The sequence below is a fragment of the Pelobates fuscus genome, chromosome 4 (genome assembly GCF_036172605.1).
Source record: "Pelobates fuscus isolate aPelFus1 chromosome 4, aPelFus1.pri, whole genome shotgun sequence".
Taxonomy (NCBI): Eukaryota; Metazoa; Chordata; class Amphibia; order Anura; family Pelobatidae; genus Pelobates; species Pelobates fuscus.
In genome coordinates this window covers 366,909,334-366,927,993 of record NC_086320.1, presented here as the reverse complement: position 1 = coordinate 366,927,993, position 18,660 = coordinate 366,909,334, and the positions used below count along the sequence as shown (strand labels likewise).

Genomic DNA, 18,660 nt, shown 5'->3' with positions numbered 1-18,660 from the left:
TGTTTGCCCGCCGTGGCGACCGCGAACAAGCTATGTTCGCCGGCGAATAGTTCCCGGCGAACTGTTCGGGACATCTCTAGTTACGTGTTCGTAGAATGTAGCACAAGGGTAAACGGTCCGTGCAAAGTAATTATTAAAATAACATGACCATTTCATTTAAATATTTATAGATTTCTACATTTCGGAACTTAAAATGTTTTAGCATTTACATTTTTATTTTAATAGAAGAATGAATGTCCTTCCCTTGTGGAGTATGGAGTAAATTACGCTTTCTAAAATGAATCATTAAAGCGAAGGTCATTAAGTTGATAGCATATAGTGATATTATATCGACTACAACATTTTCAAAAAAGAATGACACTGACCATGAGCTTTTCAAATGTTGTAATATTTTTGAATACATTTTTCAAATGATTTAACATTTCATAAATAGTAATGATTTAATATGTTAATCATTTTTTTTAGTCGTTTGATATATTATTTAAATATGATATATTTTTTTCTATATTTTGAGAATTTAAAAAATATATATTTTAAAAGTTTATCCAAAAATATGACATCATAAATATTCACAAAAATATTACATCATCTGAAAAGCTTAACCATAGGCCCTGATTTAATAAGCTTTCCAAATGATTAAATCTTTTTAGAAAACCATTAAAGTTTTCAGGAAGTTATGTAGATAAATTATTTGGAACATTTATTTTTTACACATCTGAATAATATGGAAAGCATATTCTATCCAGGCCATAGATAGATAGGTAATATTTCAATCTACCAAAGGAATGTGTTTTTCCAGTCTTGGTAGTGTGTCTGGTCCACAAGGGATCATTTTCAGTCCTGAGGACAATCTCTAGTGGAATTGAAATGTGGTCTCTCTGTGTCCACGTCAAAGGCATTTTCCCTTTGTTAGATTTATAATATCTGCAATTCTTCACCCAGCTATAGAAACAGAGGTGTTTAAGGGAAAACAAAGTCCAGAATTTGCATTTAAGCTGTGTTTGTGAGTGATTGATTTAGATTGAATTTGAGGGCATTTTTGGTTCTACTTGATACAGAAATTATGACCAAGCATGCCTTTTGATAATGTCAATTTAAAGATAGTTTCATGCATCCTAACATGATTTCCCGTTCAGTTTAATGTTTAATAATTCCACAGAGCTACAGTGATATTTTAACTGTTTACTGTTTCATTTTGCAAAAATTCTGAAAGTGATCTTTGTTCTGTCCTTCTAATGGTGACAGCCATGAAATAAACTACTTGAGGTATCATACTAAACACTGATCTGGAAAACTAAACACAAAAAAACCCAAATCAACAAACAAACAAACAAACAAACAAACAATTATTTATGTCCTTTTAAATGGAATCTCTTAGAGAACAAATATGAAAACGTCATGAGTGATATTCAAACTACAATTTTAGAGCCTAGAATTAGAGCATAACTGATTTTATATTTTATTTGTGGTTACTGTCCCAGACGCCTTTTTTTTCTTACAACGCACTCTGTGATAAAACTCCAGCGTAACAATCTCTTGCTGCTAAATTGTTGATATTGTTAATGATAACAGTTCTTTTTTTTTTTTTGTATTTTTAGGAGCTGGTGGGCAGCAATCCTCCTCAGAGAAACTGGAAAGGCATTGCCATCGCTTTGCTTGTAATTCTGGTCATTTGTTCCCTGATTGTAACGTCCGTTATACTGCTGACTCCAGGTATTATTTGCTTCCAATTGTTATTATCATCTTTCTTGTGTTACTACGGTACTGTTTGCATGCGCTAAACAATTGGTTGAACAAACAACGGGAAGGATTTGTTAGAATTTCCGTGGAGACGTTTAGCAGCTATTCGGAATCCGTGACCCACGTTTATTTTAAGTCAGCCACGTCAACAAGGCATTGCCAACAATGAAAGTGTTTAGTGAGATGGAAAGACAGCGATTAACCCAAGTTTGTTACACAGTATTTAGAAAGACATTTAATAATGCTATGACAAATAACTAGCTTGTTAAATGATAATAGTTATCCCAGTTAGTTTCTGTGTTTAGTTTAACTCTTTCACCATTTTTATGGAAAAATGTTTGGCAACCTTTTGAAACATGGGATGTGTGGCTAACGTCTTAAATTAGGTCATAATAGGACATTTGTGTACATATTGCTATTTGCTGGTTTTTAAAAAGGACCGTTTTATTGTTATATTTATTACAGTTTTATGTTTGTATTAATTTAATCATTGGGAAGGGTTAGAAATAATCAACATTTATATGTCCTTAAAAACCTAATGCAGGTTAGGAAATGTTTCTGTAGAAGTACAAATAACATTTTAGAAGCTTGCAGCAGATGTAATGAAAATATCTTTAAAAGTGGGCCCAGACACAGCTGATGTAAATCTGGGGGTATTTGAGGATTGCAGAGACACCAAATGGTGTTGGGAAACAAACATTAAGATTGTGTATGGTCATACTTCCTAATTATAGCAAATTGAAATTCATTTTTGTAACTAAAACCAAGTATTTCTATGTCAAGAGGTATTACATGCTGTTCATGCAGACTGGGCATTGACCTCAATTTAGAAAGCTTTCCAAATGACTCAATACTCTTAGAAAAAACTAAGGTTTTTCTAACAATATTTACTCTTTTGAAAGTTTATTAAATCGGTTATGCCATAATCCCTAAAGAATGCCAGAGCTCCCCTGCATCCTCTTGGATGGGTGACAGACTGTACTCCCATTATCCATATCATTCTCCTCAACCATGATTTACCTTTATGATTTCCTCCATCTGTAGCACTCTACTCTATTCTTTTTTCTCCTTTTTATCTTCCTTATCCTTCTCTCCCTTCTCTCCCAGTCTTCTCTTTCCCCTCCATCTATGCCACTCACACATCTTTCTCATTTACGTCACATCAGTCACCGCTTTTCTCCTCGTCGTAAGGCCAGTCTTTCCTATCCTCTCCATCTATGCCACTCACACATCTTTCTCATTTACGTCACATCAGTCACCGCTTTTCTCCTCGTCGTAAGGCCAGTCTTCCCTATCCTCTCCATCTATGCCACTCACACATCCTTCTCGTTTACGTCACATCAGTCACCGCTATTCTCCCCGTCGTAAGGCCAGTCTTTCCTATCCTCTCCATCTATGCCACTCACACATCCTTCTTGTTTACGTCACATCAGTCACCGCTTTTCTCCTCGTCGTAAGGCCAGTCTTTCCTATCCTCTCCATCTATGCCACTCACACATCTTTCTCACTTACGTCACATCAGTCACCGCTTTTCTCCTCGTCGTAAGGCCAGTCTTCCCTATCCTCTCCATCTATGCCACTCACACATCCTTCTCGTTTACGTCACATCAGTCACCGCTATTCTCCCCGTCGTAAGGCCAGTCTTTCCTATCCTCTCCATCTATGCCACTCACACATCCTTCTTGTTTACGTCACATCAGTCACCGCTATTCTACTCGTCGTAAGGCCAGTCTTCCCTATCCTCTCCATCTATGCGTCTCACATATTCTTCTTTTCGTTTACGTCATATTAGTCACCGCTATTTTCCTCTCCCTTTCATATCTCACTTTTGGTACCCAACTTCTCCTCTTTCTTTAAGACTCTACATTATCCTCTCGTACTCTGCTGTGCTATAGCATACTATTCTCTCCCTTCTCTTTACAGTTGATCCTATCATTCCCCCTCGATATGCTACTCATACTCCACCACCCAGTCCACTTCTCCTTCCTATATAACATTTGCCACATCCTTATCTCCAATAGCATTGTGGAAGCTGTAGTTTAAAAAAATCTGGGGATCTACCTTTTGGGCATCCCTGTCTTAAGGTTATTCCACGCACTATGTCCACTTCACTGATCTATGCAAAATTGTCATCTGACACCAGCACGCTGGCACACAACAGCCAATGGCACACAGCCCCTCTCTCTTTGTGCTGCCTCTGTCCTTCCCTCAATTCTTCCTCACTGACATTCCTAGTCCTAAGACAAGGGTGAGTGATGTCAACCAAGGAGAATCGGCAGAAGGAGAACTTGGTCCTGTTAAGTTAAAAAGTGCTAAGTTTTAGATTTTCTTTGAATATTGCAAGCATATTAACAAACATTTACAGTACCAGACATACGGTTAAAGAAGCATAAGTGTTTCATGAAGAAAACGTTTACATAGAATTCAGATATGTATTTACAATACAATTTTTTAATGCCTTAATATTTGAATTTCACAGCAGGGAGCAGTCAGCCGTTAGCTGATACCAATATGTGGATCTTCTAAATTCAGATTTTTAATTGAAATACAGCTTAATATAAAGTATTTATATTAAGGCATTAGTGATCATTTAAAGTGAACACGTCAATCATAGGCTAAGGACATGGAAACTAAGAGGTTGGTATCAGTCATGTGGAACTAATCAGAATTTTAAATAATTGTGTCCAACTTCTAAGTATTTCTAAGAAGATGAGATTTCAGGCACGTGCTCCTAATGATGCACAGTCATGCTTGACAGTTCTTGATGTTTGTTCTTCTTCACTAATTATTCTGAATCTGTCGGAAGCATTGCAAGACAAGAGATACTGTGTAATCACTAGTAATTTATCCTCACTCCTCAAATATGTCTGCAATGAATTAACAAATAATGTAAAAAAGAAAAAATATATCGGTGGCTGGACCTGAATTTCATTTCTGGGTATCAGTGAAGAGCAATATATTCAATGGTTGCTTTTTTTTTCCTTATGCTTTGCATGTAGCGTTAAAAACACATTTTAACAATGAACTTTCCATGGCACAACAAAACACAGGTTCTAGTGCTCTTTTTCTTAGTCAGTGAAGGAGTTAATGCTCTAAATTTAATTGGTACCTAAGCAACCACCAATTAACTTGATGGATGCATTATGCAGTAAGCTATACATTACTCATTAACCTCCTACATTTAGTATTAATCTTGTTTCTCTTAACTTAAGTTACTCATGGACCTTACTATCTGTTTTCATGACTATAGTACAGAGTTATGTCCACTCAACTTTCAGATCTTTTGCTACACCATTCTCCAATCACAAGTTAGGCTATAAACAGGAGGCACATGAAGGGGAGAGCTTTTCTCTGATATTTACAAGAGGTGGAGCTAAAAGAAAACCTAGTTGTGATTGGTGCAGGGAGCAGAAACATTTCAAATACAATACAAATAAAGAACTTATTGTAGGTCTCATATTAAATATAAACAGCTATACAAATGCAACTATTGCATTGGTTTGGGCTTCCTGTAATCCGTTGGCTACAAATTTAGCTCTGTCAGCCTCTATAGTTAATCCTTCTCTATAATATCAATGTAACATTTAAACTTGGAGATTTGTTTAGGCCATACTGCAATTCGACCAAATTTGGATCAATGGGATACTCAGCCGAATTCCCGAACTCCGAGCTAAATTGTACTCAAATTACATACTAAACTAAATGCAGAAAGTGTTTGGGTCATGTTGTAATTCTGGATTCTGCCAATGGCACAAAAAAATAGATGACTGCTTTCTAGGGGGTATTCACTAAAGGTTGATTTTATTAGTAAATGAAGACATAGATTTAAGGTGAGCAGGTCAGGTGTTATCAGACATTCTTCTTCTTCCAATAAACCATTTAATAGTTCGGATCAATTTGATTCCTACAGTTAAAGGCTTATCAGGCTGTTGCTACCCACTCACTAGTAACATACATCCCCCACCTCTGAGCATGAATGGGTTGGAAGGATGTATAGCGAATGCTATTGGGGCCTTATATACATGTCCAACTGCTAGAATAGTGGGTCATGATTTCTGTACAGAATGGTTTGAGAACGCAAATGGGACGAGACAGGGTTGCCCTCTATCTCCTCTCTTATACATCCTGTCAATAAATAAATTATTTTTCTCTACAAAGCCTTAAAGAGAAATTTAGTTTTTATTGGTATAAGAAAGAATTTCAGTACCTAGGAATAACTATAACAGCAAACCCAAAATCCATAATGGAAACTAATGTTTTGAAACTGATGAAAAATACCAACAGTATCCTTAAACAATGAACTTTCTTGGAGATATCCTGGTGGGGAAGAACCAACACGATAAAGGCATATATTATACCCAAATGGGCATACCTTTTTAATATGATTCCATTGAAATTCCCTAAGATCTGGCTGGATTTGATTCAGCTTTCCTTTTTTTTAACTTTATATGGAAAGGTAAGACCCCAAGAATTAAGGTATAGGTTTTGGCAAAAAAAAAAAGTAATAAAGGAGGCATGGGATATCCCTTAATAAGATATATCTATTGGGCCAACATAATTACCCATATTCATAAATTTCAAATCTACAACTCAAGGGAGCTGGCCTGGTTTAAAATAGAATCATTTCGATATGAAGAGAGAGATCTAGCCCTTTTCATATGGGATGACCTCTGCAATGTAGACCATCAACCAAGGGAATTTAACTCAAGGGTCATCTTTTAGAAGAATGGCAATTAATAGATATCTAAAAAATATTTGAAGGAGCTCATTTGCGACTTTTAGAAAGAGTAATGCCAGATTTTGACCTTGGTTCTTGGAGAACTTATAAATAAATCCTTATAAAAGACCTTTACTTAAACTCAAAGTTAATGACATTTGGCAACCTAAAATGAAAACTAGGTATATCTGAAAAATAAACTTTTGTTTAAATGAGAGTTAAACGCTTTCTGAATGAACATCTTCTAAAGATAGAAGGAGATAAGAAAAAGTTAATAGGTAAAATCTTTAATGGTGCAGTGGTCAAAGCAGTAAGTTCAACAGCCAAAGAATTAATAAGACAATCATATTTACCAATAGAAACACCAGCAAAAAAAAATGGGAAAAAGACCTGAATAAAAGAATTACAGAAGAGGACTGGTGTTTCTCGTTACAATTAACAAAACAAATACATACATTGTCTTAATATTATAGAAACTCATTTTAAAGTTTTACAAAGATGGTACCTAATTACAACTAGACTGGTTAAACTATCCCCAACCAATTCCCCATTATGTTGTTGGAGATGTTTAGCTCATGAAGGTACAATGTTACATATATGGTGGAATGGCCCAAGAATAACTGTATTTTGGGATTTGATATATCTTTATAGAAGGGGTAGATATATCACTGTTCAATGGATCACTGTCCAATGGTCCACAGTAGGGCTATACATTTAAAAAAAAAAAAAAAAAAAAGCAGGGAGTCATAATAATGTGAAACCGAACAAACTTTCAAAAGAACTTGAAGACTTTCAACACAAGCTCAACTGTTCATAAAATTGTATTTCTGAAAAGAATCGCTTCAGCCAAAATGAAATGTCTCACCATGAGTCTAATAAAAAACAGAACAGGTTACAATCTACAATCCTGAGCAGTATGGCAATTGACATAGAAGACAGTAACACCGGTACATTTGGGCGCTGTGATACTTGCACACAATGAGCCTGTATCAGTACAAATAGGAGACGCCAATTAGATTTTAAGAAAAGGTTGGAACTTCACACTGCAGACTTTAATGAGATAAATGGAAACGTTTCCTGACTAATCGGAAGATAAATTGATAGAAAATTAGTTCTAATGTAAGTTACTTCTTATTTTATAACAGTCATGAATATAGGCATATATATTTCTGCTATGACACAACTTAAAAGACTGTCATATCAAAATAAAATGTTCTTATATTAAAAAGTATGTGAATTCCATAGATATGGGTCTTTGTGTAGAGGAAACATAACAAAGCATTATTCCAGCAACAGTTGGAATCTGGGGAGAAGAATTTAAACCGTACAATGCCTAGATAATTCTCTGTCTTTCAAGAGACATTAAGCTTTGTTAATGGAAGTAAATGTTAAAATGCACTGTATCTGTGCAAATACCAATGTGCTCTGACCCTGCACACAGCTGATTGGTCTGGTGGAGCTCAGTGTGTGCCCCAGCCAATGAGGAGCAGCATTGTTTGCGAGCATTCAGTGAGTCAGCCATCGTTCTCAGAATGAGAAACTCATATTTTTTTTTAGAACCTTGAGATAGAGAAGTTAGGGTGCACTCTATTGAGCCATGATAAAAATGAGTCACTCATTGCCATTGTTAGTGATCCTGGGAGACCACATGCCTTATAATGAAACACTGGGACATCCTACCTAGGAATATAATGGCACGGAGTTAATCTGTAGGGTTAATTTATCTTTTTAATCAATGAGTATATTATATAAATACATGCTATTTTATTCTCAGATTAAATATATTTTCTTTTTAATTATGTCTATTCAAAAAGTTACAGTTTCAAAAAAATATCCATTTAGGTTTTTTCATTGAAAAAATCCCTTTGTCACAATTTACATAGTTGCATAGCTGAAAAGAGACTTGTGTCCATCAAGTTCGGCCTTCCTCACATTTGTTTTTTGCTGTTGATCCAAAAGAAGGCGAAAAAAACCCAGTTTGAAGCACAATTTTGCAACAAGGTAGGAAAAAAATTCCTTCTTGGCCCCAGAATGGCAGTCAGATTTATCCTTGGATCAAGCAGTTATTACCCTACATTGAAAGATTATATCCTTGAATATTCTGTTTTTGCAAATATGCATCTAGTAGCTGTTTGAACATCTGTATGGACTCTGATAAAACCACTTCTTCAGGCAGAGAATTCCACATCCTTATTGTTCTTACAGTAAAAAAACCTTTCCTTTGCCTTAGACGAAATCTTCTTTCTTCCAGTCTAAACGCATGACCCCGTGTCCTATGTAAAGTCCAGTTTGTGAATAGATTTCCACACAATGGTTTGTATTGGCCCCGAATATATTTGTATAAAGTTATCATATCCCCTCTCTGGTGACTTTTTTCTAAACTAAATAAGTTTAATTTTGTTAACCTTTCTTCATAGCTGATATGTTCCATTCCTTTTATTTATTTTGTAGCCCGCCTCTGCACTTTTTCTAGTGCCATAATATCCTTCTTTAGAACAGGTGTCCAAAATTGCACAGCATATTCAATATGTGATTTATAAAGAGGCAAAATGATATTCTTGTCCCGAGAATGAATGCCCTTTTTCATTTTAACATGCAATTTAAACTTTTCATGTCTCCTTCTCCTTATGGAGCAATTTAAACAATAATATCTCAATTTGCTTCCATCAGCAGTACACAGGGAGGCCCTGATAAAAATTATGGAGGGAGGGGGACAATGGCATGTCCACCCCCCTTTATCTATAATTAATGACCCTCACCCGCCACCAGTGGGTGGAGGCTGAGAGGTACAATATGCCCTCCCACCCAGTTTATTAATTAAAGTTTACCCTCCGATGTCTTATCAATTAATTAATTTATACCCCCCACAGTAAGTTCCCTATGGTTAAGTAATTAAATTATAGCCCCAACCACCACAAATGAGTGAGAATTAGGGGAACAATATGTCCTCTTGGTTTATTTATTAAGTTATAGTCCCAAGTTGAACATAGGTCAGTTCTGGCAAGGAATCTAAGTTTATTATTTAATTTTTCAGGGGAGGACACTTGGATGTTCTCTATGCTTTTTAATATAATAGCCCCCAACTGCTAGCCACGGTAGGGGGAACAGGGGATGAACAGTAAACTGTCAATAAAATGTATCAGCTAAAAATAAATTGAGGACTAAGTCGAAGGAGTTTCATTTATTTAGATTGTTTGGGAAGCAAATGCAGTTTAACCCTGTATTTCTTCCCACAATCACTGGAGAATCCAGAAGCTGCCTAAATCCTTTCAATTGGGTGAAATCAATGGCAATGATAATTTCTTGATTTGCTTTGCAATCACTATATAGGACAGCACATACCCCAGACTCCAGGCAGTGCAAGAACACCCAGCTATGAGGACTCATATGTCTCTTTAAATGTAGACTGGATGTTTACTTGTGTGGATATAACGAACATTCTATCTCAGTTTAATAACCTGGGAGATACATTATAACACCGTCATTTATGGGGATTACATTTGGTTTTAGGAATAACAACACCCTTGGTTTTGTTTATTTATTAAAAGCTATTTTAATGAACTCTTATTACTAAAAGAAAACAAAAACACATTTCCTATCGTGGTAGATTGGTAAATGCTGTCTTATTATAGAAACAAAACACTCATTTGTTAATTGTTCAGAAAATATAATTTTTTTTTCCATTAAAATGTTGGTTCCTCCTATCTTCCTAATTAATAGGCAGCTGCGTTTACTTTTGCTGTAAAACACTGAACATTGTTTGTGTAATGAATAATAAAATCAATGTATTTTTCCTAGTAAAACACTTTATAAATAAATAAATACAATTAGCTAATAGGCAAATCGAACATAATCATTTTAAAGGAACACAGCCCGGTTCTCCGTCCTCTACCTGCGTGCTGCTGTTTCTTTGATCCGGCCGAAGCGAACATTGCTTTCATTGATGATGCCAGCCATTACGCTTGGCATGTCTGTGTAATGTTCGGGCAGGTAAGTTAGAGTTCTCGAATGAGGGTTGAGTAAACAGAAGCACCCAGTTGGAGAAGGGCTGGGAACCTGACAAGGTTTAACTAAATGAATATAATAGTTGTACTTAATATGTAACAATATACTTTGTGTTTTTTTTTTACTATTTGTATGTTTTGTATGTGTAGTATTCATGTTAGATTTTCTAGATGCCAAAGGGATGAGCAACACGTTGCTTTCGTAATGTCACAGCAAAAGCAAGTTGTTCCAAATGAGCAACCTAACAAATTCTGTGATAGGAAGGAGTTTTGTTTAATGCGCTATCCAGAGGTAAGGCAGAACTCTGATGTAGACTTTTATGTTTCAAGATTCATTGAGCTATGTCCTTCTCTACATAGAGTATCAACAAATCAAAGATACACACTTCCTAATATAGCAAGAATATGATCAGGGACACAGCATGAAAGGTGTTTCAATGACAACCACTGCAGACAACATGACTCTTTTTGATATTTCTCTGTAACTGTATGCCTTAACTTCACCGATGTAGATATCCCCTACAGGGGTGGGGATTCCTTTTATCCTCTAATTCCCCCCATCCTTTTGTTCTTCTCAACTTTCTTCCCTTGCTTTGTCTTTTCTTCCTATTTTCCCTCTCTTCTGGCCTATTTATCTGATCTATTAGAAGAGATTGTTGTTACATTTCAAAATTTTGAGGCTGGGAGTGTGGTTGACAAAATATGTTGAGCATCTTGTTAAAGTATTGTACCGATCTTTTCGTTACGACTGATTGAATGTACCATAATACTTTTACTCTTCCTGTGTGTACCTCTGTGTACATATAGGGATACTATAGTCATCAGAACAACTACAGCTTAATGTAGTGGTTCTGGTGTTTATAGCATTTCACTGCAGGCTTTTTGCTAAAAAGGCAGTGTTTACATTGCTGCCTAGGGATACTTCCAGTGGAAGTCACTCAGACGGTCACTAGAGGGTTCTGGGTTTCAGCATCTCCGGTCTTTCCATGGAGGCGCTGAATTCTATCCACAGAGATGCATTGATTCAATGCATCTCTATGAGGAGATTCTGATTTCCTATGGGATTGGCTCAGATCATCTTGTTTTATTATTTCTGCCATGGAGACTGAGCCAGTCGCGTCAAGACCAGCGCCACATTGAAAAATAAATGTGTGTAAAAACACCTTTTTAAAGTAAAGAGACCTAAATAATTAATTTACCAGCATAGTGTCAGGATTTTATGCTTGTGTTCCTGACACTATGGTGTTCTTTTAAATAAAGAATAAAATAATAACAAAATAGAATGTTGGGAATACAATCCAATTTAACATTACCAACACGCTGCTCTATGTGCAATGAAAATTAAATAAAGATCCTTTGTTGCCAATTTCTTTTCTGTGTACTTTATTTATGTGTACTGTATTTCTGTGTACTTTATTCCATCAAAAGTGATGATCAGACCCAGAATCAGTCACATGAACGTCAGACTATATACACTTAGCGCTGTACTTAACATTTTAACACATTTAAAGGGATACTCAAGGTACCCAGACCAGTTTATCTCAATGGTCTGGGTACAATGTCCCTGTTCCCTTAACCCTACAATCTTAATTATTGCAGTTTCTGATAAACTGCAATAATAACATTGCAGGGTTAAGACTGCCTCTAGTGACTGTCAATAAGACAGCCACTATTGGCCTTTCCTGCTTGTTAGGTGACTTTTGGACACCTAACTGTTGCTCGACATCCTCACTCTCTGCATGAGGACGTCCAGGGTATGTTAAATCCCCATAGGGAAGCTTTCCCAGTATCCATTTAACCTAGAAGAGTGTCACAGTATGTTATACGGAGATTGTTTACACTAAAGTACCATTGGTTGTATGGCTGTACTAAGTCTAGACAATATTTATTTTAATATACGTGATAGACGAAACCATCGTCAAAATGCATTTCATTTGAAGTTAGAGTGCCAGTTCTTTTGCTGCTAGGGTGTTAGATGACTAATTCCCCATTTAACATGTGCACATAGGAGGACAGAATGGAGAGTGAAGGTGTGATAGAAACTTTCATATATAATAGAGTTTAAGAAGGCAGCATTTTCTATAATAATTGGAGTACCAGAACAAGACTTGAAGTTGAAGGTGGCAGATTAAGGGGTCATGTTAGAAAATATTGCTTTACAGAAAGAGCTGAAATTACCTCGAATAGCCATCCAGTAGACAAGACAAAGAACTTTGCGAGTAGCAATTGCTCAGAATTTCATAACGGATAGGGACAAACAGGCCAAGTTGCCCTGATCGGCTGTAATAATCCGTGTTTCTCTGTTTAAATCAGCTGTCATATTTGATGGAATAAAGTATCTTGAAATGGAAAACGCAGTTCTGAGCCCTTGTATTAATTTGCATTGCACTCTTTCTGACATCTAATACTTATTACATCCTTTTAAGAATGTAACTCTCTCAAAAAACCTCAGCTTTTCGTTACAGAAAAAAAATGAGCTGCTACTGTTTTGCGTTCAACATCTTACAAGGATGTGCCACCCTTATATCCTTGGAAGCTTTTGTCAATTTCCTTGCTCCTGCCCGCGATCTATTATAAAAACCTGTCTAACCTGTCGGACTATGTCTTTGGGTCAGTCTATCAGACTCAAGTCACATTTCCAGCCTTGATCTTTCGTCAAAGTCCATATCACTGGAACGCTGACGGTCAACTAATTAAACTGACCGTGGGCTCTCTTTTACATTATATATTGCAATCCTGTTACGTGTATTTAAGTTCAAACATCCTATGCCATAATTCATTTGACCCTTAACACAAGACTACAGCTCTGAAATATGCATTTTATGACAAACTCCTTAAATTACAGAAATGGGTTCGAACTGTAAAAATATGACAAATATGAAACAACCGAACTGGTATATTATTGTATATATATATTTTTAATTCTTTTTTTCATTGTGCAAGAGATAACAAGACAGCTTACAAAGCCACAACGGCTTGTGCAAACACATTGATAACATTGTTGAACATTCTTGTGGCTTTTAAAGTAGTAGCACAACATTTTAATAAGTAGTTATAGTCAAGCTGTATAACACATTGAATTATAGATCTCAGTGGGTATATTATTTTATGTTTTGGAAACGGTTTGCAAACATTTGCAAGGTTGGACAATGACAATGAGGGTGATGAAGGAACGCAATGCCATTTTTGGTTCACAAATTGTATTGCTCAAAAAAGTTTTTAAAATGTGTGGGTTCACTGAAATCTTGTAAAATGCAGTTAAAACATATGTGTTCCTCACACAGAACATTTTTAAGGACAAAGGCATTTTGGGGAAGTGTTTATTCAACTGTAGATAAAGAAAAATAGCACATTAAATTGTGTATCCTGATTTTGCCTGGGTTTTCCTCTATTTGTAGCAGTTACGGTTTGTTGTATTGTTTAAAAAAGATGGAGCCCCTATTCACCTTTAGAAAGACAATGATATCCTTCTTACCCCACATGATGAGCGTCAGGCAGAGGATTGTCAGAGAAAACTGGAGACATGTGTGGGCCTGCAGGGTCTCCTTGTAACAGGAGAAGGCTTAAAAATTGGCCCTTTTATAAAGCGACCCTGTTGTAAAATGACCCTCTTATAAAAAGTGTCCCTCTTATAAAAGTCTGCAACTATAGGCTCTTAGAATGTCCTGGGATTCATTAAATGTCCCCTTTAATCACTCTGTACACTTGAGTTGAATGGTATATATCGCAGGTCACTAACCCCATCCACATATGTGCCAGCAGTCCCAAATTTGCCAAGACTGTGCCACCTTTTGGGGTACAGTCCCAGAAAAAAAAATAGGTCCTGTGGACTTCTGCATTTTGAAATCTGTTGACAGACAAAATACTGGAGGGAACTAGATACTAGGACCGTGCACAGAGCCACCCTCCTTGAAGGATAGATTCGATTGGGGGGCAGTCACACAGCATTTGGGCCATCTGTTCCGTGTATTTGATTTCCCATTCGTGCATAATACTAAAACAAATGCAATCTGAATCCTTCTTCCTGTTGAATATCTTATGTCTAAAGGAGGGTAAGGACATCCTCTATTAGATATAATACACTTGCTCACTACTTTACCATGCCCCGAGAGATTATAAGATTGTGATTGGTTAATCGTCCAGTTTATGCTTTCACTTATTATGTAGTCCGTAGCTGTTTGGAGTTTCGGACGTGGTCTGTGCCGGCCAAATGCACTTTATCACTTTATAAAACAAATCACTTTATAAAACAAAATGTTATGATAAAATGTCACATTATAAAGACAAAATACTGGTTTATGAACAACTTTTATGTAATGTGTCTTCTGTTTTAAAATGTTGTACCCACGGTTCTCTAACTCTTAAAACTAAATAGAATTATCCTCTTGACGGTTCCAAGTAGAGACATTGAGCTAATTTCCGTGCTTGTTAATAATAATTAAAATGGCTGTTGTTATCCTTAAAGGGACAGTATAAGTCCCAAAATCTCTTCATCTTCAGCCATTTCACCTTTTTTTGACATAGCTGCTGTCCTTGCAGTGGCTGTCAGACAGGCAGTCACGAGCTTCATCTGACACAAGAAATTTCATAAATTAAATCCATTTTACATCCAGCTTCAGCATAGAAAGTATGATGATTCCAACGCCATGCGTACCCAACAATTCCCTAGGAGAAACATTGCATTCAGCTGATCACAGCTAATGTGTGTAAGTGATAACCTTTTATAGTGCCCTGTTGGAGTTACTATAGAAATGAAGTTGTAAATGCCCAATTTTCGTGGTGTACATTAAAGCTACAAAATGATCAATGCTAAGTGGTAGTCCGTATCAGTGGTCATATGTTGGGCAGTCTCTAAATGCTGTTGTTACCTATGGATAGCTGTTTACCATTAAATAGCTGGTGGAGTGAACTTGAAAAACAACTTGTGTTGTTTTTTTGCCCAGAATAGCAGATTTGCTAACATTTCCAATCCTGCCAGAGGTCAGTTCTCAAGTTATGAAGAATAGAGCCCAATTTTCTACGGTGGTCTATTTTGTCTTGACCCAATAGAGATTCTATTCATCTGAAAATAGCAATGCTATATTCATGAAAATCATACAAAGAGACATAAATCCTTTGAAAATTATAAAATGGGGGTTAATTTTGTACTCAGTGGGTGAATGACATCTTTGTTGCTATGTCCAAAGATCAGTACACAACTAACGAAACTGATTTTCTTTGAATCTAGCAACAGTGTGTCAGAATCCCTACAACAAAAATCCTAAGTTCTGTTCTACTGCCTAGCTTTTCAAAAACACCCAGGGAGATGTTCGAAGGAATATTTTGAGGATGAGTAATCACAGTGGAAACCAATGGTATGTCCCTGCTGTGAGTTCCACTTTCATCATATTCCAGCAATGATTTTTATGTGGAACACCCTTTGTGCTTTATCACGTTCCAATAGTGCAGGACTGTGTATCGCTAAAGAATTTACTGCCATTAAATAAGCACATTTAAAAATTAACACAGAAATGTACTTAATGTATCCTTTGGCAGAAAGCAATTGTAAATTAAAGAGAGTTTATCACTCACAGGTGAGGAGTTCACCCTCAGGTATGTACGCCTCTAGTTTGTTCTAGAAAAATGTATAGAGCCAAAGATATACATCCCTGAAGATCAGGCTGACTTCTGCAAATAATGATCTCAAATAAATAAAGGGGTATTTTATCAGTGCTATACAAAGGAAGGGTGGCGGTGTGATGGTCCATACTAAATGATAGCAGGCAGAGCGGTGGATGTTGTAATTCTTCTGAGTGGACCATGGGATGGAGTCTACCTGTTTTAATGCCTATTCTGTCATTAGAACTCCAAGAGACATGCACAGTCAGTGGAGAGTGTGGGACTTGGATTAAACTCCATATTCTGCCTCTCTTTGTCACTCTGCATGTCATTCAGAGCTCCACTGACAGACCCCGATAGAGGAGCCTGCGGTTCCTTGCTCACCATCCTGCTTGGTTGAGCTAACAGTGGATGGTGAGCGTGATTTTGCTCAGCATTGCTATGCGATAGTAATGGAATGGCACTAGGTAAAGAGGAAAGTTGGAGAGGCACAATAAATAGGGGTGGTTTGTTGAAACACACAAAGGTTATGGAATATGCTAGGAGAGACACACTAGGGGTGAGGGGCACTAAAGAGACACACAAAAAGGGAACGGTGGTTGGACAGATACACAAGGGGTGAGAGGGTTGGACAGACAAAATAGTGGGTGAAAGGAGCTGGAGAGACACATGAAGGTCCATGAAGGACAGGAAAGACACACCAGGGGATGAAGAGGTTTAGTGAAAACATACATCAAGAGGGTGAGTGGGCTGAGAGAAACAAAAAAGTAAAAATTTCATGCGGGAATGTCAAAAGACGTTTCCATTCCAGGCATCTATACCCTAGATATGCCCCTGCATACCAAATTTGTATACTGTGGGCACCTCCAAAAATGTAGTGGTTAAAGGAATGCTATAGGGCACCAGTTGAGCCCCTGGCATTTATCTCACACAAATGTAAAACATTACTGTTTTAGAGATAAGTCAATATTGTCAGTACCATGGTCACTACACTGACAGCCACTAGATAATGCATCTAGTCAGACTCACGCATTGCATGTGGATGTTAATTGTTCGATTGAAGTAGGGCAGGGCATTTGCTGCACTTTTCATCTAAAATGCTTCTTGAGAAGTATCTGACAGGAGGAGAAGTCAAAGAAAAAGCCTGCAGTCAGAAAAGATGGATAAAAGTGGGCCCAGGTATCACCATGAACCAAAAAACAACCAATTACATTTAATTTAAAAATAAAAATATATTAATGTTACAACAATAGTTTCCATTTATACCCTGGAAGGTAAAATAAATGTAACATGTTAAATAGGATCCTAATAAGATGTTTCCTAAAATTTTAAACGTTTTATAAATGAAAAATCGTACCCTATAAAGTGACACAAAGCCATGTGATTCCAGCTGTCCCACTCACCATAACAGAAACCAGTGGACTTGTGCAAAATAGGCTGAATGTTGAAATTCTGCCAAACACCCGCTCTGCTCAAATTCGGACGTATTGCAGTTCGGTTTGAAACAAATCTCCAATTCAAGAAACAAGTTCCCTGCCAGAAAATCTTAGAGAAGCATATTATGAATGATATCAAACACAAATAGTGTTTCACTAAACCAAATAGAGCAGCTCTGTTGATTTGGGTAGGTTGTGTTTACCTACTGGGATATGAGGCAAAGAAATTAAACTAGCAACGGTATCACTGAGGTTGTGATTTGGATTTGAGCTATTATTGAACTAAAAGATCCTTTGTGCTTTGCGTGTCAACACTCACAGTCTCTGCCAGTGAAGGTGAAAACAATAGAGAGGGCACTCACCAACTGGGCAGGACAGTGATGATCGGGTTACACAAAGCATTAGGGAAACACAGATGTAAAAGAGCAAAGATAAACCGACTCACAAGGCCCTCACAAGGCCCTCCGAGGACTTACTAGTTTCTAATAAAGGGATTGCGTGAATCAATATATAACAGGGCTCTCCAAATATGGCCCAGGCTTAATTTAGAGCAAGAATCAAGTTTTTTAAAAAAAATGTCACCTTTAAAGTGATATATACAGTAGACCTTCAGTTAAAATGTTGTGTTGCAATGAAGAGTTTTAACCCCTTCAGGCCCAGATGTAAGCAAAACTCTTTGAATACTTCTGAAGCTACCTGTTGTTGAGCTACAGAAGACAAAACACTCACAGTGACAAATTTACCTTCAAAATGGTGGAAATTCTCGATGTTGCAGTGAAGGGTAATATTCTGGTTTCTTGGGTCAGACTACATACCTTGTTCTGCATGAGATGAATGGAAATGCCACTCCTATTCAGCAGTTACTTGCAGCTGCTGTCCTAAAAAGAACACTCTAGGCACCATAACAACTTTATCTCATTAAAGTGGTTATAGTGCCAGGAGTTCCCTGTAGCCATTCCATGCCTCCCAACAGTCCAGAATGTGGTGGGACTCGCTATCCCGCCTTAGTTCCCTGTTGTACCACTTTTGAGGACGCCAGGGAACTAATCCCAACATTCATTGCACAAGCACATCAAAAGACATGTTAAATCTATGATTATGGCACTACGACCCTCCAAGGAGCACTTAAACTGTGCTCCCAGCATGTCCTGCACTCGGTGGACTG

General features: G+C 37.0%; 1 protein-coding gene across 4 annotated transcripts in view; it reads left to right on the top strand.

The window, feature by feature from the left end:
* The window catches only part of DPP6 (dipeptidyl peptidase like 6), a 1,023,075-nt gene that overhangs the window by 639,478 nt on the left and 364,937 nt on the right, over positions 1 to 18,660 (top strand). For all 4 annotated transcript variants that reach the window (XM_063452684.1, XM_063452681.1, XM_063452683.1 and 1 more), the window contains exon 2: positions 1,599 to 1,713. In XM_063452684.1, coding sequence (XP_063308754.1) covers positions 1,599 to 1,713 — 115 coding nt within the window. The remainder of the gene's footprint in view (positions 1 to 1,598; positions 1,714 to 18,660) is intronic.